General features: G+C 39.1%; 2 protein-coding genes across 3 annotated transcripts; one reads left to right on the plus strand and one right to left on the minus strand.

Annotated features, from left to right (window-relative positions):
- The first annotated feature begins 1,902 nt into the window (after nt 1-1,902).
- cept1b (choline/ethanolamine phosphotransferase 1b) lies at nt 1,903-12,111 on the plus strand. 2 transcript variants are annotated; one of them, XM_076269103.1, is made up of 10 exons: nt 1,903-2,113; nt 3,155-3,258; nt 3,380-3,857; nt 6,284-6,431; nt 6,539-6,680; nt 7,013-7,097; nt 7,932-8,063; nt 8,164-8,322; nt 8,480-8,605; nt 8,996-12,111. In XM_076269103.1, the coding sequence occupies exons 3-10, from the start codon at nt 3,459-3,461 to the stop codon at nt 9,110-9,112; spliced, it is 1,308 nt and encodes a 435-aa protein (XP_076125218.1). In that variant the 5' UTR covers nt 1,903-2,113; nt 3,155-3,258; nt 3,380-3,458; the 3' UTR covers nt 9,113-12,111. The 2 variants fall into 2 exon arrangements, with proteins under 2 accessions (XP_076125218.1, XP_076125217.1); XM_076269102.1 differs by lacking the exon at nt 7,013-7,097 and adding an exon at nt 7,536-7,620.
- Nucleotides 12,112-12,623: 512 nt separating this feature from the next.
- On the minus strand, nt 12,624-19,522 carry LOC143104799 (synaptonemal complex protein 3-like). Its single transcript, XM_076269104.1, has 6 exons — nt 19,493-19,522; nt 19,264-19,381; nt 19,020-19,119; nt 18,832-18,930; nt 13,078-13,182; nt 12,624-12,710 (listed from the first exon to the last, which is right to left on the minus strand). Exons 1-6 carry the CDS (start codon nt 19,509-19,511, stop codon nt 12,657-12,659), a joined length of 495 nt encoding a protein of 164 aa, XP_076125219.1. The 5' UTR covers nt 19,512-19,522; the 3' UTR covers nt 12,624-12,656.

Raw genomic sequence — 19,522 nt, forward strand, 5'->3', positions numbered from 1 at the left:
CCATAATGGTAATGAAAAATATATTACTAGTAAAATATTCAAATATTTATTGTTAATCTTACTCAGCACTGAAACCTGTCAAACTTTGTTCAAAGTCCTTCATCACATGAATTAAGATTAAACTAATTTAATTTCTGAGCTCCACAATAATATTCGTGATTTCATGAACCCAGAAATGTTGAGTACCCTAAAGTTTTAATGCAGAAATGTCATCTAGTGGGTGGAAGTCAACTTGGTTGCCTAAAGTTGCACTTTGGGCAATTTGCATAATTAGCATAAATAGGCAATTAAGGCGAGGCAGTACAGGTGAATAGGGTAAAATATTTAAATAATAGATATCACCATGAAACTTTCTGAGTTGATTACTTATGTTAAGATGAGAAAAAAATGTATTGCATGCTTTTTATATTTTAATGTTTACATTATGCAAATTAGGTGCTATCTCATTAAAATGCTCTAATTTGCATACACACAAAAGCAGATAGTGTGTTAAAGCCAGGCTCAAAATTGTTTTTCCAAGGTAAACACATATACTTAGCGGGGGGGGGGGGGGGGGTATATATGCATGTTGTATATAGTTCTTGTATATAGTTATTGTGCATTTGTGTACGTGTGCATGCTGGATATAGTTATTTTGCATATAGTTGTGGGTTTGTGTGTGTGCATACTGTTATATAGTTATTACCTCCGCCAGGGAGGTTATGTTTTCATCAGGGTTTGTTTGTCTGTTTGTTTGTTTGTTTGTCTGTGTGTCTGTTCATCTGTTTGTTTGCAAGATAACTCAAAAAGTTTGGGAGTGATCCGGATCACCGTCTGGATCCAGGAGGCGGTTATGTTTTCGCTTGGCGGAGGTCTGCACTCTCGGAGTGCTTTTCTAGTTTCGCATGGCACACTTAATTTCTTAATCTGTCTGTCCATAGGTCAACACTGCCTTCTTACCAAGTTTCTTAAAGGTTTTCACCAACTCACCCCCCAAGTATACGTGTTTACCTTGGAAAAACAATTTTGAGCCTGGCTTTATCACACTATCTGCTTTTGTGTGTATGCAAATTAGAGCATTAGAGCAAATTAGATAGCACCTCATTTGCATATGTAAACATTAAAATATAAAAAGCATGCAATACATTTTTTTCTCATCTTAACATAAGTAATCAACTCAGAAAGTTTCATGGTGATATCTATTATTTAAATATTTTACCCTATTCACCTGTACTGCCTCGCCTTAATTGCCTATTTATGCTAATTATGCAAATTGCCCAAAGTGCAACTTTAGGCAACCAAGTTGACTTCCACCCACTAGATGACATTTCTGCATTAAAACTTTAGGGTACTCAACATTTCTGGGTTTACTACTGGACCTATGGGGATCACGACTAGACTACAAAGTCAGACCTCAGCAACTTTTTTAATGTAAGATTGTTCTTAGGTCACATATCAATCAAATCATAACAACTGCAATGGTACTGTTTTTAAAATCATGTGTAGTACGCCTAAGTGTAATGTTTGTGTCTAAACATGCTTTAATGAGCTTACACTTTAATGAGCTGAATTTGAGCTTACAGTTCTTTCACCAACCTATGTGTTTTACATTAACTTACAAAATAGATACTTTAGCTTAGTCCTCAGATAGATGAGGGTTGCTGTTTGCTCTGTTAAGGTGTTTCTGTCCCTTCCAAACTGCATTGAAATGGTATGTTTAGCAGCCAGAATTTCAAAATTTCCAGGGGGAGAAATCTCCGACCCCCTCTAACATGTAGACCACAGAAATACGTCTCTGCAACATCGAGCCGCAGGCTGAATTGCGACTACTCTAACATTAGAAATCCGACTAAAATGTGCGCATACATGACGCCCATGAATCAAAGCCGAAGACCATCGCCCTCAGGTCTTCAACTGCGACGGAAGTGACCGGTGTTCTTCGAACTAGTAGCGAATTCTACTGCGATGTCGATGTGTTGTTGATCCATACCTTGGTGTATGATTTGGGCTTTTCCATCTGCCCATGTCTCAAACCAACCCTGTGGACTATACCTGATCGAGGAGTTACCGGCTATTTCTCTGTATACGTCGACTGTCCGATCATTTTGGAGTGCACTTCTTTATATTTTGTCAGGTCAGTGACAGCAGGACTCTGGTGTCGTGCCGGGGAAAAGGACTGTGTTGCCGTAGATTTAGCAAGCGCAGCTAACTTTTTTAGAATGAAGGGATTATACATGTTGGACATAGATCAGATACGTGTGCAACACACGAACATTAGCTGAATGAAGAATATATTCAATGCAGTGTTATGGCGGAGGAGGTATCTATCTTGCTGGCTTTCAAGGGTTCCTGTGTTATAGCTAGCTCGCTAGGTTAGCTAGCATAGCTAATTTACTTAATAGTTAGCCTGTAAATATGTACGTTATATATGAATACTGTAACCTAACTATCCGTATATCTAACTTGCAAGTTAATTTCGTGGTCATGGTCTATATCTGTCTTTGTACAATGTATCAGAAACACATGAGCTGTGCTGTATGATGGTGGCCATAAGGTTGCCATTTGAGAGTTAATCAAGGAGTGATTAACAGCTGTTTCTTGCTCGGAGTGTTGGTAACGGTGCAATTTAGCTAGCTACATAATATATTTTACATTGTCTTTTTGATAATTACCCAAGGTAGCTGACACCTTGACCCACCGATGGTTTGTTTGTATAGCATAGCATAGCTAGCTACCTTAGTCATGGTCTGTTGTTTTTAGTGTTAGTAAACAACCCAATTGGATGGTCTTGAATCTTAAACCCATGACATGGCCAGGATGATACCAAAGCAACCGTAATTTCAGAAGATGAAGCCACGTCACCAGATTGAAACGTGCTTGATATTCATACATGCATTTTTGATGAATTGACAATTGATATTTTGACTGTCAAATGTAACCTAGTCTTAACCTTGAAGGGTTAGTATGAATTTGGGCTGTATTCATAACAAGTCAGGGATTTAGATGTTCTCACTACCATGGCATACAGTACAGCCATATTTGCTACACCAGAGAGATCCTTGTCTACTCATCATAATAGTTTTAACTGCTGGGTCATCATTGTGTTCTGTATCACAGTCACTATCAGTCCTGTTATAGCCTAATAACTAATCTACATTCATCTTGTCATTTGCAGGAGGTAGGTGGTAATTACCTCAGTGAAGATCCATCCAGTCCTACTGTATAGCGTGTCTATAGGGGTGTGGCACAGAGTTGTGTAACTCCGAAGTGGGAGAACAGGTAAAGCTCTGTGTTGACAATCAAGGCTGTTTGTAACACTGTCTGTACCACTGCCAGCTGTCAAAAACATGTCAAGTTTCTAAGAACATCTTCTACGTACTCACTGCTCACCCTGCTACAGGTGGTCTCGGGCCCCACTGTGGATCCCCAACTGGAGCATCGGGAGGTGGCAGGCTCAGGCAGAGCAGCATAGCAGGGCCATGAGTGGGCAGGCGGGGGCCGGGGCTGGGATGCGGGGTCGGCGTGGGGGACGGGAGCGTGACCGGGAGCCACCGCTGTCATCGGTGTATCAGCATCAGTATCCGCACCTGCAGCAGGGCATGGACGCCTCGTGCTGGCTGGCTCCCAGCGCCCTGCGCCGGCTGGTGGAGCTGCCGTCCCCGCCACTCTCCCGCCACCAGCTCAAGCGGCTGGAGGAGCACCGCTACAGCAGCTCCGGCCGCTCCCTGCTGGAGCCCATCATGCAGCGCTACTGGGAGTGGCTGGTGTGCTGCATGCCCGCCTGGATCGCGCCCAACCTCATCACCATCGTGGGCCTGGCCACCAATGTCTTCACCACCCTGGTGCTAGTCTATTACTGCCCCACTGCCACTGAACAGGTATGCCAGGAAGCATGTTATAGCATTTTATGCAAGGGGAAAATAGGAAGAGGTTTTCAGTTGGTCTCTTATGGTCTCACTTGGCACATTATTATAAAGAGTCATTTGTCATGTTCTAAGTTATAAGGAACGTTTTTTCCATGCAGGAGGGATCCTGTTTTTTTGCTATGCAGTTTAGCTTAATTTAACAATTTCGTTAACAGCTTCAGAGTCATTGGAATGGTTATATGACTTTTTCCGGGTTGAATGATGGCCGTCTCGCTTCCCCCTATAGTCTGTGAGCAGACAGCCTTGTAACTTTGGTCCGGCAGGAATAGCTGTTGTTAGGCTATCTGTTTTACACTGAAATGTACACTGATATTCAACTCTGGTGCTAACTGGTTTGGCATAAAGCAACATTTCATTTCAGCTGGTAAAATAGCTATTGAATAAAAATCCTTCCTCATGTAGACATGTGAATAACATTGATTGTATGGGATTACCGGTATTCAACAATTAAAAAATTGTGCTGTTCATAAAAATCTCCCATTGTGCTCAGTAGGCTGTATCACATAGCTTGTAGGACCTACCTTCAATAAGTGATGAGGGTGGGTGCATAGGTATAATTATCCTCTTTGCTGTACTGATGTGAAGCGTGATGGCTATATTTGCCCTTTTCAACATTTAAAAAAGTAAAAAATTCAGCTTGCTCTGAACTTCTTAATGTGTTTGTGCAAACTGAATTAATTTATTTATTCTTTTAATGAACAAATGATGTGTGGTAACACTTTTTATCTGCCACTTTGTTTACTCTGCTGTGGCGGGGGTAGAGCCTCCAAAATACCTCAGGCTTTCTTTTCTTGACACATACCGCGTGGTCACCCCTCTCAGGTTGCAAACATAGTCTACATCTGATACTGTTGGCCCAGCGCAAGCATGTCCTATCATGTAATATACTAAGTGGAGAACACTTAATATGCACGTTATAGCATATTTTAAGCATTGTGCATGCAGGCTTTCCCCATCTAAGAAAATCTAAGGTTAACTTTTAGCAACACAACAAATAAACAACAGTATATTAATGGCATATATGCTGTCAGAAATCATTTGGAAGAAGCACCAGGTTGAGAAAACTGAGAAATCTGCATGTTGAGAAATCTGGAACTGCAGTTAGTCTGCAAGTGATCAGGATATCATGTTCTGTATCGTTTGCCCCGAGGTCCTTCAGTAATGGGTCCTATAATGTCTTTGCCAGGGACGCATGGAGTCAGTTTTGCCAAGCTGGTAGGGTTTGACCTTAAGAAGGGTTCACCTCCCCAATATGTGTTCTTAAACTTTTGCCTACGATGTCAAATTAGGTCTACAGAGCCAGCCGACCTAGAATGAAGACATGAAACTTTTACTTGCATCTGTTGTTTTTCCTCTAAAAATAACCCTATCTCTATGTCATACGCCCCTCACATTTCCTCTGTAGGACAAAGGTTGAGGTAACTCAGGCACATAAGTGGAGAGCAAAGCGAAAGTTCCAGTTTCCAAGAATGCAGTACTTGGCTGCTCTGCAGCACTTAAATCTGCAGAGATTAAGCCTTATGCAACATAGAGTATTTGTGCTAACTCAGGTTGGTTCCTGTCTGCTATACAATCTAAAGACATTGCTTGTTGATGAGACCAGTTGTTGGAGGCTTTGAAATGGAGTAGGTGAGACAAAAGGGGAGTGGGGCAAATTACTTTGGCATAAGGAGAAAATTGCTAAAAGATCACTGTCTGTAAAGATTATGCCAATTTCTAGCTGATAGCTTTAGGGGAGGCAGTGCCCTAGGTTTATAGGACAAAGGTTATCTTTAAGTACAGTTCCCGAAATAGACTAATGGCATATCAAGAATGTGATCAGTGACTGATAAATCATACATTATGACTTCTAGTTTCTTTATGTGTACTTTTCAGGTTTTTTTCAAGAAAAGCCTTGTTTCTAGTTCAGTGCATACTGGAAATGCTAAACATAGGAAGCATCCTTTTTTCTGTTACACAGAGGATTTGACGTCGAGTATTTGACGTCATAGCAGATTGAATATCTTGGCCTGCTTCAGTGGTTGCTCAGTAACTTGTAAATGAGGAGCCGCATGTTTCATATTTGTGTAACCCCTTTAAAGAGCTTGCATAACAGGGTTTTACTCCTTGTCAAAACAGATGGCAACTATTAGTTATGCAAAGAAATATGAATAACAATTAACATGGTCAATGACAAAGCCATTGTATTGCTCACTATCTTAAATGGGTAACATTACAATTACTCATGTGCTTCCTTTGTTAGGAAGGACATAGAATCTAATCTAATCTTATCATTTGTATTAATCATGCAATAAAACTGATTGTGTCACACAGAAATCACAGCAGTCATGTCAGTTCCTAGCACGGTGTGCTTACTAATGATTCCCATTTTTCTTCAGGCGCCACTGTGGGCATATCTGCTCTGTGCCGTGGGCCTGTTTATTTACCAGTCGCTGGATGCCATTGATGGAAAGCAGGCCAGGCGCACTAACAGCAGTTCACCACTGGGAGAGCTTTTTGATCATGGCTGTGACTCCCTGTCCACAGGTAGGCTACTGTGCTGGATACTGCCCACTGTTGCTGTAGTCTAAAGGATCCTGTAGGTGGCGTAGGACCACCACGGCATTAAATTCTCGCTCTGCCCTCTCTTCTAGTGTTTGTAGTCCTGGGTACCAGCATTGCCGTGCAGCTGGGCACGAACCCCGACTGGATGTTCTTCTGCTGCTTTGCGGGCATGTTCATGTTTTACTGTGCCCACTGGCAAACCTATGTCTCCGGTACCCTGCGTTTTGGCATGTGAGTGTGAACACTGGGGGCCTCAAGGAGGGTAGTTGTTATATAAATAAGGGCTTAAAATGTATAACTATTGGTATAGTCTATACACACAAGTCTGTTGTGTAAATAGGTATTGTGTGATAACTTTTTTTAAAAAATGAAAAAATTAGGGGTTTCTCCATCTGAAAACATTGTGAACCGCTCAGGAATTGGAGGAGGTGGGTGTGTTTTGGAAAACAAATACATCATTCAGTGCAATGCATTGCATCTTGTGTCAAGAGACACTTAGACACTTAGACATTGTTTTGGGAGAGTGTTCCGCTCTGATTCAGTCTCTTTTATACACTGGCCAGATTTGATGTAACAGAGGCACAGATCTGTCTAGCCTTGTTGCAGATGTTCACAGCCATTGTTGGCCCCAGGTTTTGGAACATTACGGTAAAAGTTTAGCGCCTTTGTAATGCCGTTTGCCACCTCCTTGGGCTGCTTAACAAGTAGTAATAGGCAACTCCGCCTATTCTGTCCAACACAGATTGTTGCTCTGCATGGCACAAAAGCAAATTTCTGAAAAATCACTTTTTTTTTAACCTCTTCTCTGTGATCACAGCCAGCACTTTGCTTAAGTACTGATGTTTAATTTATTAGTCTTAAATTAATGTGTATTTGAAGTTCATAAGATTTGGCTGGGTGGTGTTGTGATTGGAGTGGTTGGCTGAAGCACTGGAATGGAAAGCCTGGTCTAATGGTGCAGCGTTACAGATGGACGCTCCAGTCTGTGTTTGACCAGAGTACGGGGCAGCTGTGTGTTTGTGGACAGAGTTAATTACTGTTCTAATCCATGCTCTCAATCCCCTCTGCTCTTTATACCCCGCTCAGCATTGATGTGACTGAAGTGCAAATCTTCATTATTATCATGTATTTGCTGGCTGCCATTGGAGGATCCGCTTTTTGGCAGTCTCCGGTAATTCTGTGCTCTTTTTCACTAACTCTGACATTTTCTGAGGGAATTTGTTTTAATTTTTTTGTCTTAAGCTGCAATGGATTGCTGATTTAGCCATTTAGCGATGACATACTAACGATACAACTTAACTTTGATTGCTTGTAGTGAGCAAAATCATTTCTACATTGTTGGTGGATAACAATGTTGCTTGACCCCCCCCCCCCCTTAGGCTAAATGTGTCAATTTATTGAACTGGGATATATGTCCATTCAGTTTGTAACTGTGATGTGAATGAATGTGTCTCTGATCCCCTATCTCATTCCCTTTCACAGATCCCTATAATTAACATTCAAATGAAAATAGTTCCCGCCATATGTACATTCATCGGGGTTATCTTTTCCTGTACTAATTACTTCCGGGTTATATTTACTGGAGGTGTGGGCAAAAATGGATCCACAATAGCGGTAAGTAGTCTTTCAGTTGACATTTCCTGATGTTTTATTCATATGTTGGATTTTTACCTGCAGTGTGACGACCAGTGTGATCTTGTTTTGTTTGTTGTAGGGAACAAGTGTCCTCTCCCCTGTCCTTCACATAGGTTCTGTTATAATCCTGGCTATGATGATCTATAAAAAATCAGCTATTCAGCTTTTTGAAAAACATCCATGTCTGTATATATTGGCATTTGGCTTTGTGTCTGCCAAGATCACTAACAAATTAGTGGTAAGTTTACCTCATTAGATATTTAATAACTTTTATTATGAGCTAAAGTTGCCTGAATCTAAAAATCACATACTGTTTATCTTTGTCTCAGTAAGTATACAGGGCTTGTGTAGAAATGTGCAGAGTGTAGTCAACTGTTTCTTTCTTTCTGTGGTAGGTTGCTCATATGACAAAAAGTGAAATGCATCTTCATGACGTAGCATTTCTTGGCCCTGGACTACTGTTTTTGGACCAGTATTTCAATAGTTTTATTGATGAATATTTGGTGCTTTGGATCGCCCTGGTAAGTTAATAATCACTCCTGCAATTCTTTTGAGGCACATTCGAAGTTTCAGCTTTCTCCAAAATGGGAACTTTCCCAGGGACTAGGGACTTTGCAGTTGTGATCATAAACTGGTTGCATTAATTTTATTATACAGAGATCTTGGAAATAAGCTAATATTTGCACTGTTATTTAGCTTTTACCGTCATTCTCAGTGTTCATATGTAGGTATTGCTGTATTTATAACAATTCATGATATCTGTTGACGTGAAAGAGCTTATATGTTTCCACATCTTACATTTTTTTATAGAGCTTTATCTTATAAGTACCATCAGTTAGTCATTCTTAATGAAATCTTTTATGTTATGGAAATCAAAAGACAAACTGGTGCATTTTCATCTCCATTGGCAGATTCTTTCGTTCTTCGATCTGGTGCGTTACTGTGTCAGTGTTTGCAATCAGATTGCCTCCCATCTTCACATCTTTGTCTTCAAAATCAAGCCACTGACCATGGCACCTATTCAGTGATCAATCTCCACTGCCAGCTATATGATGAGTACACTTGTTTCTATTGCTCTGTTTTGCTTTCTTTTTGTCCAGGACAGGGTAGAGTACTGAGCATCGCTAATGCAAATTAACAATAAGGTCTTTCCCAGGAGGATTTTGTTAGACGTGTTATTTATTTCCTCCATCAATGTTAATGTGCATCCTGTGTTACTGATCTGCTCATTTCTCATGCGTATCACAAAACACATTAACCAAAAAGATGTAATTTAAATCAGATTCACATGCCCTTTAGATCTCTTAATGTGGGACAGAGTAAATTGATATAGTTTTCAATAGTAAGGAACTGTCTGAGTACTAGGTGCTATATTCTAACCATTATCTGCATATAATCATCCAGGCTTTAACAACTGATAAAATTATAGGTTCCCTGGCCTTCTTCTAAGCTTTTTTTTACCTAAACGGAGGGTATGAATGTTAAATCAAATTACATTGGCTTACAGTATATCAGCTAAACAATTGTTGAGAAATGTCATAGTGTACACACAAAATTAACCAGTTTATGGAAATATTAAGAATTTGCCCATTGAAAACTGACTAAGTAAAAGTAGATAACAAATGTATTTCCATTTTTGTGAACAACTGTTATGTGCCAGTTGTGATATCTCTGAAATTGAAGTTGATTTTCACACCAGGCAACATGTATTTCACTTGTGTCGTGGGTTTTTGAGAAGTATTATTTGGAAATCCATTTGAATAGTTGGTGTATCACACTTGTGTTGTGTTGCATGTCATTCGGAAATGGAAATGTAGTTTCTACAACAGTTGCTGCATACACTTCACACTTATGGCAGTGACAAGTCCTCACAATTAAAATGTAGACATATTATGTAAATATAATCAAACTGCCCTTCCCTGTGAAACATACAAGATGTTGCAGTGTTTTGCATTCATTATTGTTAATCTGTGCTGCTCTGGACATGATATTCAGTTATATTCCATTATACTGTATGCAATTTATTTGTTTCTTTGTTACTCCTGCTGCATCAAATGTATCCCTTTTCTTATATATATTTTTTTTCTCTTTTTCTAAAAAAAAAAGAAACCATTGCTTTGCGTGCCTGACATTATTCATGTTGCACTACTGCTTCCTGCCTAAAATGCTGAATGGATTCTAAAGTTCAAATAAAGTAGCAGAGTGTTATTTTGCTAAATTGACTAATTTATTTAAGAACAAAATTAATTTGGTTTCTCACTCATATCAGTTTTGCTGATGGGAACATTTTTGTTGTTGTTGAAAACAGTAGTAAAGATGACCAGATAGTGAGTGTAAGTGTGTGAGGATATTTAAAAATATATATGCACTGATGACCCAGCATGAAGCTCTGATCACCAGACGTTCTTTCCTCACATTTGTTGTGTCTCTGATACTGCATGTTCTGTGCATTATTACTTTCTAGTGCAAACCCAACATCTGTTATTTGTTTTATTTCATAACATTTAAAACATGCTGCTTGTAGCATTCTCGTCCACTGTTCGGCAAACAAAGAAACTCTTTGGCACATACTAGAATTGTAGAATTGTAAGTGGAAGGAAAGGTAAAATTATAGTAGCTATGCCGTACATGTTGATGTCTTGTATTAATCGTTGCATACGCACATTGCTTACACAGAAATATACTAACAAGTGCTCCAGGGTCTCATGGCGTGGCTTTTCTCTTGTTTCGAACCATAGAACCATATGTGATGTCATATTGGCAGGACTAATTATGATATACTATTGTAATGGAACTGAGAGATTGCGTGTCTGGGCACATATTGTTTTGTTTTGTTTTTCTGTATTGTCGCTTATAGGTCAGTACTTAAACATTATTATTATTATAACTGTTGCCTTAAATGTAGTTTTGAACTATCCTTAAATCTTGGGTTAACGTTTCAAGTTCATACCTATCAAGCTTGTTATTACTCCTGTTGGTACTGAGAAATTGCTTGATTTCTCCCCCACCCTTTTAGTTTGTTTCTAGATGGCCAAGCTCAGGTATACTCAAAAATGCTTAACCGTGTTTGCATGAACCCACAGATGAGAGGAACAGACATGTGACAATCTATCCATTACATAACAATGCAGTTCTTCCTGTTCATTTGCAAATGCTGCTACCAGCCCTGTTGAATCTGTTTGTGAGCATACTTTTCTGCCTCATCCATATAATGCCTATAGTGTGTATCTTACTGGTGAAAGTATAAATGTTGGGTTGATCAAACTGATGGAGAAAAAATATGCCTGTTACAGACCTGTATCCTGAATATCTTGGAAAACTAGCCTACATGTTTGTCACTACCATCACAAGCAGTCACCCAACATGAAACTTTTTTCATTGTTTTGTTTTTTTGGACAAATGTCCATGGATTATGGCCATCTCACTGGAATGGCATTAACAAGCTAAATCTTCTTTATAGAGGTTTATTTGTGTTTTGCATGGCATGCTTGCCCATCATCTGTGTCTGTTAATTTGGTTTTTAGCTTTTTGTTTTCTTTGAGGGTATATCGATACATTTTAATTCATTAGATGAATTATTAAATAATATGTTAGCACAGGCAACTACTGAATGGGCTAACACTTATGTCATAGTCGTAATATATTCTGTTTATGGAGGCCAAATATTCTGTAAGGAAGTAAAGTTGTACATAAAACTGAGGCTGTTTTGAGTGGTTGAAATGTGTAGGCTGTTTCATATACATTATGGCCTGCTGTAGTGTCTTTAACTCAATCAGAAAACATGACAACATCACAGAATGTTTAGGTGTTCCACTAAAGCCTGTCAAATTTATGGCAGGGCAATGATAACTACTTCTGTGTACAGCTTTTCCTTTTAAAAGAAATGACTTTACATTGTGTGCTGACTGTTTCTGGCGAAATATGGCAAGCTGACTTTTCTGTCTCTATTGGTTTGTAAGAGTTGCTGTTCTCTCATTTTGGAATAAAAAAGCACCTGTAAAAATAAAGATAGCTATATTTATGATAACACTTGGTTTCATTTAATTTGTTCTATAAAAACACCAACAGTTTTTTTTATATTATTTTTTTTATTTACACACATTGGGCGACGTTTGACAGCGTATTTTGCTGAGTGCATGCGCACTGTGGCCAGAGCAAAGTCAGACGCACAAAGTGGACAGATTCAGGCCGAAGTTAATTAATAAAAGACAGATAGATCAGAATTTAAAACTGGTTGCATGCCATTGGTTTATTCAATTTCACTTCATCGTAGAGATCTCGGCCATTTCAAAATCCCCACCTTGACGTAGCTTCGCGCTGCTATATCGCCACTGAACTCGGGCCCATTGTGTGTTAAAACTAACACAACAGACATTGATCAAATTCACATTAACTTCAATGTGATGCGCTGCCACTCTTCACACTAGATAAAGCAATTTTGTGATATTACAAACCACTCAAGACATTTGTATCATGACATTCTTTACTTTTCTTAATTAAATAAATAAATAAATACAGCATACATGAAATCCTCTGAGTTCAATTTAAATACAGAGTAGCTCCCCAAGGATATCACATCAGCATGGACTGCAAGGACTTGCGTACAGATGCCATCTCCTGTTGTTGCTGTTTATCACATCACACATCACACACACACACACACACACAACACATGAATGGAAACTGTCTTCACTCTACATTCTTTCTTTTACTTCTGTATGTATTTAAGTTATTTAAGTCAGTCATTAATCCTAGTGATCCTTGTTGGCTCAACAGCCATTGAAATTACACCTCACCTGTCCCAATGTGTTGATGGGCTGGAATAGTGTATGGTTCAAACTGAGAGTCCTACAGTATTGTAGAAGCCACCACAGAGCACATACATTGAACTGAGAGGAGAACTGCACTGAATTTGACCAAATGTGCTACCAAGTATGGTCAAGGACTGCCCCTTTGAGGTCAGAGTAAAATATGTTGACATGTTGCTACTCACAGTGACTATGAGCATATTCTTCTGGTAGGCGGACATCTCCTGGCGTAAATCAGCCAGGAGGGTTCCCTGCTCCTCATTGTGTGTTTTCTCCACTTCTTGCAGACTCTACCACCATGAACAACAAAAGCTGTTCAGTCAGTTAACATTGACTGACCATGTCGTACTGTATGAACATGGTATAGCCTAAAGTCTCTGTGTATAGCCGGTATTTAGCTACATAGTAATTCCTGCATATTCACCCTCTTATTACCTCGACTAGATACTAGTGCTTGTTAAAACACTACTATTGAACGCATCATTAAGGCTGACACCTGTTCTAACATGGTCTTTCAGTTATTCAGTGTTGGATTTCATCTACAATTACAAAATGTAATTTCGAGGAAATTACCAGTGCATGAAAATGCAAAACATAGGCCTACTGTATATTAACATAAAATTCAAAACAAACTTTTATTTGTACACAGTTGTGGGCAGAGGAAACAGTTAGCAGGAGTCATATTTGATAACAACTGACAGTTGAAATGGCTGAACAGTTAGTTGAGTAGTTTAAATAGTTAAATTATTTAATAGGGGTCATTCCACGGCAATTCAACCAGGGCCTATGCACTTTGGTCTTAAAAAATTCTGAAACAATTACCAGGTGTACCTATGTTACCCAGGAGACACACTGTAAAATTACTTTTATGTAAGATCAATACTTTCCAAGATACAGCCAGTTTTACGGGGGGGGGGGGGGTCAATTTTGTTCAGTTCACAAGCCCACAAGAACTAAACCATGTAGGAGGCTCAATATAATAATTCCGTGAAAATGCATGGATTCCAGTTGCTGCTACTGGAAGCAACTGAATCCATGCATTTCCACTGAATTATTTTTGGAATCTGATCCCTTATCATACCTGTTCGTTCGTACTCGTCGCTCGACTTATCGTGACTAAATTCAAGATGGCGTCGAACGGTAAAATTCCTTAAGGTACTGTCTGTATAAATCGTCTTGTAAATAAACTACCAGTGCTTTTTCAAAGTTCTCCATGTCTTGTTTTAAATGTCAAGGCCCTTGGAAGTCTACCAATGAAGTATGGAGCTACTTTGAGCCTCGTAAATGGTGTAAAACAGTGATTTATTTGCATGGCTAGGCCGATGCCCTAGGTACCACAACGAAACACTGTGTTGGTAGCATTGGCTAACCAGCGCCAGATTTCTGAGTGCAGGGGACAAGCCGAGGTGAGCTATGAGACATACGTTCAAACTCGGTATCATGTTTCAACACACTTTAGATAAATATCACACCGGAATTCTCCTTTAAACGTTAAATGTAGATAGTGTAATGGATGTTGATAGACAGAAAGTTGAATGGATGTTGGTAGGCAGATTGTTTAATGGATGTTGATGGGATAGTTTAATGGGTGGATGAGTGAATGGTTTGAAGAGGATGAATGGATAGAAAGTTGGATGGAATGTGCCTTATATCCTTGTACACAGGATATACTGGAGATACACAGAAGGAGTTGGCCTAGTTGAGCAGAAAGCAGTTGATACAGGTGCAATCAGTTTAACTGGCTTTTTGATGGGGCCTAGTTGAGCAGCTGGAAGTTGATACAGGTGCAAATCAAGTTAATTAGCCCATTGTGATGTCATAGTGCCAATGCAAAATCTAAAAAAAACAAATAAAAAGCTTGTTTTTTATTAATATCTCAAAAAGTATAATGTTTACAAAAGTGAAAAATACATTCCTCAAGTGTCCTTTTCAAGACCTACGTTACAAAGTTTAAACAAAGTTTTTATGTTAAACGGTTGAAGCTGAATTAGACGCAGATATTTGGTGAGAAGAATAATAATAACTAGAAATGCATTTCCTGAAGGAAATACAGTGCATGAAAATGCAAAAAATATGATGTAAAATATCATACAGAGTAAAAACAAACTATATTGGTCGCTAGGTAGATGAGGTTTAACTCATTGAATGCCAAGCTGTTTTCGGGAGCTTTGTCCTAGAGTGCCAGCAATCTAGACCATTGTTGATGATTTTTGTATAGCCACAGCATATTCTGTGTATTCTGTGGGTGCAAACCGTGTATTTCTACACGCCTCTGTTCCTGAGAAATCCCAAGCTAAACAGTGGCTAGTTTTCATCAAAATCGCTGTTTTTTCTAGAAAATGGAGATATAACATCTTTCATGAAATATGAAGTGTTGCCTGTTACTTACTTGTGTAAACTTTCCGGGAAGTGATCAGCGAGACCTGGCGAGACTGCCACCTAGTGATAGACCCACGAAAATGGCCTGGTTTTGACCTGACGTGCATGCGTCACTGATTCGACCCAAAGCGGCAAACGAGTTATGATAAAATGTCCAGATAAAATGTCCAGATTGTGCGTTTTCATGAGTTTTCGATCGTCATATATTTCATTTCCATTCATCACAGAGTTCCCAAAATCACATATAAGGTGTGTTAGAGTGTCTAGTTTCGTAATTAAAAAAAAAAAGCTAAAAACGTTATATTACGTTTTTGGCACTCAACGCATGGGAAGGAAAAACGTAATATTACGTTTTTGGCACTCAATGAGTTAATATAGTTAGAATGACTGAACAGTTAAATAGGTGGATAGTTAAAATGGTTAAATTATTTGCTAGGTAGATGAGGTTTAATATAGTTGGAATGACTGAACAGTTAAATAGGTGGATAGTTTAAATGGTTAAATTATTTGCTAGGTAGATGAGGTTTAATATAGGTGGATAGTTAAAATGGTAAAATTATTTGCTAGGTAGATGAGGTTTAAAGGAACCGTATGTAAGAAATGTATTTCAATTAATCATAAAATGGCCCTGATATGTCACTAGACATTAAGAAATCATGTTCATTTCAAATACTTATATCACTGACAACAGTAGTCCGGCCAGGATATTGTCATTTAAAAAGTTGCAGCCCTCAACTGATGTTGATGTTGTGTTTTGTCATGTCATGTTGTGTTTTGGCCTGATGCGCCACCCTCCACCTATCTACTAATCACAAAGTCAATAATGTTTTGGCATCCGGGTTAGAGTTTTCAACGGGCCTGAAAATTATAACCCGACCCGACCCGGCCTGTGGCTTTTAAAGCCCGGACCCGATGTAACCCGACACATCAACATGAATTATCCGCCCGAACCCGGCCCGACGTAAAACATAAGCTTAGGCTACGTTTTGACTGTTAAACCCTGACTTTATTTAGGTGAAGATTCAACAAATTAGCGTAACAATTTACTTAAAATGGTGATTTTCTCCTCTTCTTCTTTCCAACTTTGGATGCGGTTATCTTAGCGATACTTTTTGCAATACCCTCGATATACATATCGTTGGAAAGCTTAGTTTATGTCCGTTCATATGAGCACAATAAATTAATTTTGTAAATTTTACCAAAGCGACTGGTTTCGCCTTGCAGGGTCACATATTTCATCAGCACCTTGCATTTTGAGCATCGCACATAACCTGTAGAATTTCCATCAGAATCCAGCACCACTCCAAATACTTTCCAGACCTCTGATTTTCCCACTCCTGTAGTAGCGATGGTGAATTCACCTGCGGCAAGTTTAGCCTACTTTTCAACAACTCCATCTTCTTCTCCAGGCTAAAGGTGTGCACGCAGCGGCAGGTCTGCCCCCGCCCCTCTCCATGATGCACGTTGCACGCAGCAGCAAACTTTCTTTACGGTGAACAGCTGCGATGATTAATAGGCTAAATGTTTTTTTTTTCACTGAGCAGAAAAGATTAAGCCCAAGGTCCGACCTGATCCGAGTCATTTGCGTATATTTTCGACCCAAACCCGGCCCGAACCTACGGGTCCCGTCGGGTTTGTCGGGTCGACCCGACCCGTTGAAAACTCTAATCCGGGTTGGCAACCTCGAGTCAGGGGGGAGGGGGAGGGGATACACCACTCTACAGTAATTTGAAAGTGATTGCAGTACCAGTTTTGGCCACAATCTTACATATGGTTCCTTTAATATAGTTGGAATGACTGAACAGTTGAAACAGTTGAACAGGATGTGTAGTCTTAAGAGAAGGAGACTGTATGCTTAAAGCCTGAGAAACTGACAGTTGATGCAGGTGGCCTGGCCACCTGGCACAAGATTCTAATTGCTGTGATGTCATAAAGGCCTAATAGTTTTTAATTAATAGTTTAATCAATCAATCAATCAATCAGTTTAACTGGCTCTTTGATGGGGCTTAGTTGAGCAGCTGGAAGTTGATACAGGTGCAAATCAAGTTAATTAGCCCATTGTGATGTCATCAGCCCAATGTTAAGTCTATGGGGGAATTTTGAATAGTTGTTATTAATAGTTTAAGAAGTATAAAAGTTACAAAGATGAAAAATACAAAGCCCAGATGTCCTAAGTAAGACCTACATAACATAGTTTGAAGTTTCTACGTTAAACGGTTGAAGCTGCATTAATTTCGTTAGAAGAAGACCTAAAAAACGCAATTCCAGAGAATTACCAGTGCATGAAAATGCAAAACATATGGTGTGAAATATATTGTTAAAACAGATGATGTGCTAATTGGCAACCAACATGATGAGGTTTAATATAGTTGGAATGACTGAACTAGGTAGATGAGGTTTAATATAGTTGGAATGACTGAACAGTTAACTAGGTGGATAGTTTAAAAGGTTAAATTATTTGCTAGGTAGGTGAGGTTTAATATAGTTGGAATGACTGAACAGTTAAATAGGTGGATAGTTTAAATGGTTAAATTATTTGCTAGGTAGATGAGGTTTAATATAGTTGGAATGACTGAACAGTTAAATAGGTGGATAGTTTAAATGGTTAAATTATGTTGTGGACAGAGGAAACAGTTGAACAGGATGTGTAGAGCATGAGCCTGAGAAACGGATAGGGTGCAGGTGGCCTGGCCACCTGGCCTAGGATTCTAATTGCTTAACGGCCCGATTGTGATGTCATCAGCCCAATGTTAAGTCTATGGGGAAATTTTGAGTAGTTTTTAATGAATAGTTTAAAAAGTATAAAAGTTACAAAGATGAAAAATACAAAGCCCAGATGTCCTAAGTAAGACCTACGTAACATAGTTTGAATGAAGTTTCTACTGCATTAATTGCGTTAGAAGAAGAAGAAGAAGAAGCCTAGGAAGAACAGTACAGTGCATTTTCATGCACTGTAATAAGAAGAAGCCTAGGAAGAACAGTACAGTGCATTTTCATGCACTGTAATAAGAAGACTTCGGATAACAGAACAGTGCATTTTCATGCACTGTAATAATAAGAAGACGACTTCGGATAACAGAACAGTGCATTTTCATGCACTGTAATAATAATAATAATAAGAAGAAGAAGACGACTTCGGATAACAGAACAGTGCATTTTCATGCACTGTAATAAGAAGAAGACGACTTCGGATAACAGAACAGTGCATTTTCATGCACTGTAATAAGAAGAAGACGACTTCGGATAACAGAACAGTGCATTTTCATGCACTGTAATAAGAAGAAGACGACTTCGGATAACAGAACAGTGCATTTTCATGCACTGTAATTATATTCAACTGAACCAAAATGGTTAAAACTTCTATGTACATCCTGTTTTGACAATGACAATAGGCTGTCACAAATGTGGCTCACACATTGAGAGCCAATGTCTCAACAGAACAGTTGTCTAACAAAAGACACAAAAACAGAGAAGGCAACTGCAGACTACAATCAACGTATAGACATAATGTGGCACAACCCTCAAAACTGCCATAACCCACATTGTGTGCCGTTAATTACCTGTATATACTGATCCATCAGCTGCTTTAGTGTCTTCAATCTCTGTCCTTGTGCTGCTCTCATGTGCTGAAACATCTTCTGCTGATGCTGGAACATGTTCTGATAGGGACAATTACATGGTCAGATTCCTTACCACTCATATGCTTAGAAGGTAGCGAAAGCCATCAATGGAGAGCCACTTCACCTACCACAAGTTTCTCATCCATTTCTTTTGACTTTTGCACATCAGTCTTCCATTGCTGAAACACAGCATTGAACTGGGAGGTGTAGTCTTGTGTCAGCTGACCCCTTGAAAACAGCAGTCAGAATTATTATTTTTTTTACTTGTTACTGACTGAGTGAACTGTTGTTATAAAATATTTCAAAATCGTTATGTGAAAGCCACCTGTTAAACCACATATTAAAATCTCACATGAGGACAAGCAATCTGACCTGTCTCTCTGCTGGTTCTGCCACAGTTGCACCATCTTCTGGTTGCTGGTTTTTATTGAAGAACTGGTGAAGGTATGAAGTTGTTTCTTCTTAGCCAGGAAGGCTTGGTTTACATTAGCTGTCAAAAACATAATATTGTAATCTAGCAATTATTTCCAAAAAAAATAACAAGTGCAGATAAGGGACATTACTCAATGACGAATTTAACTACTTGAGTTTTCTTATGTACCTCCAAACTGGTCTATCATGGTCCTGAAGT

The sequence above is a fragment of the Alosa pseudoharengus genome, unplaced genomic scaffold (genome assembly GCF_046254945.1).
Source record: "Alosa pseudoharengus isolate Yale_2024_CS ecotype anadromous, Long Island Sound unplaced genomic scaffold, YU_APseudo_1.1 YU_APseudo_1.1_scf_5, whole genome shotgun sequence".
Taxonomy (NCBI): Eukaryota; Metazoa; Chordata; class Actinopteri; order Clupeiformes; family Clupeidae; genus Alosa; species Alosa pseudoharengus.

Excerpts from the sequence above, each read along its gene's own strand:
- LOC143104799 (XM_076269104.1), bottom strand. Across the intron at positions 13,183-18,831 it reads TGATGGATCAGTATATACAG|AGTCTGCAAGAAGTGGAGAA; the intron begins GTAATTAACGGC and ends TCATGGTGGTAG. Across the intron at positions 12,711-13,077 it reads AGAATATGCTCATAGTCACT|CAACAACAGGAGATGGCATC; the intron begins GTGAGTAGCAAC and ends TGTGATAAACAG.
- cept1b (XM_076269103.1), top strand. The coding sequence starts at position 3,459 with ATGAGTGGGCAGGCGGGGGCCGGGGCTGGGATGCGGGGTCGGCGTGGG. Across the intron at positions 6,432-6,538 it reads CTGTGACTCCCTGTCCACAG|TGTTTGTAGTCCTGGGTACC; the intron begins GTAGGCTACTGT and ends CCTCTCTTCTAG. Across the intron at positions 7,098-7,931 it reads CCAGGTTTTGGAACATTACG|ATCCCTATAATTAACATTCA; the intron begins GTAAAAGTTTAG and ends TCCCTTTCACAG.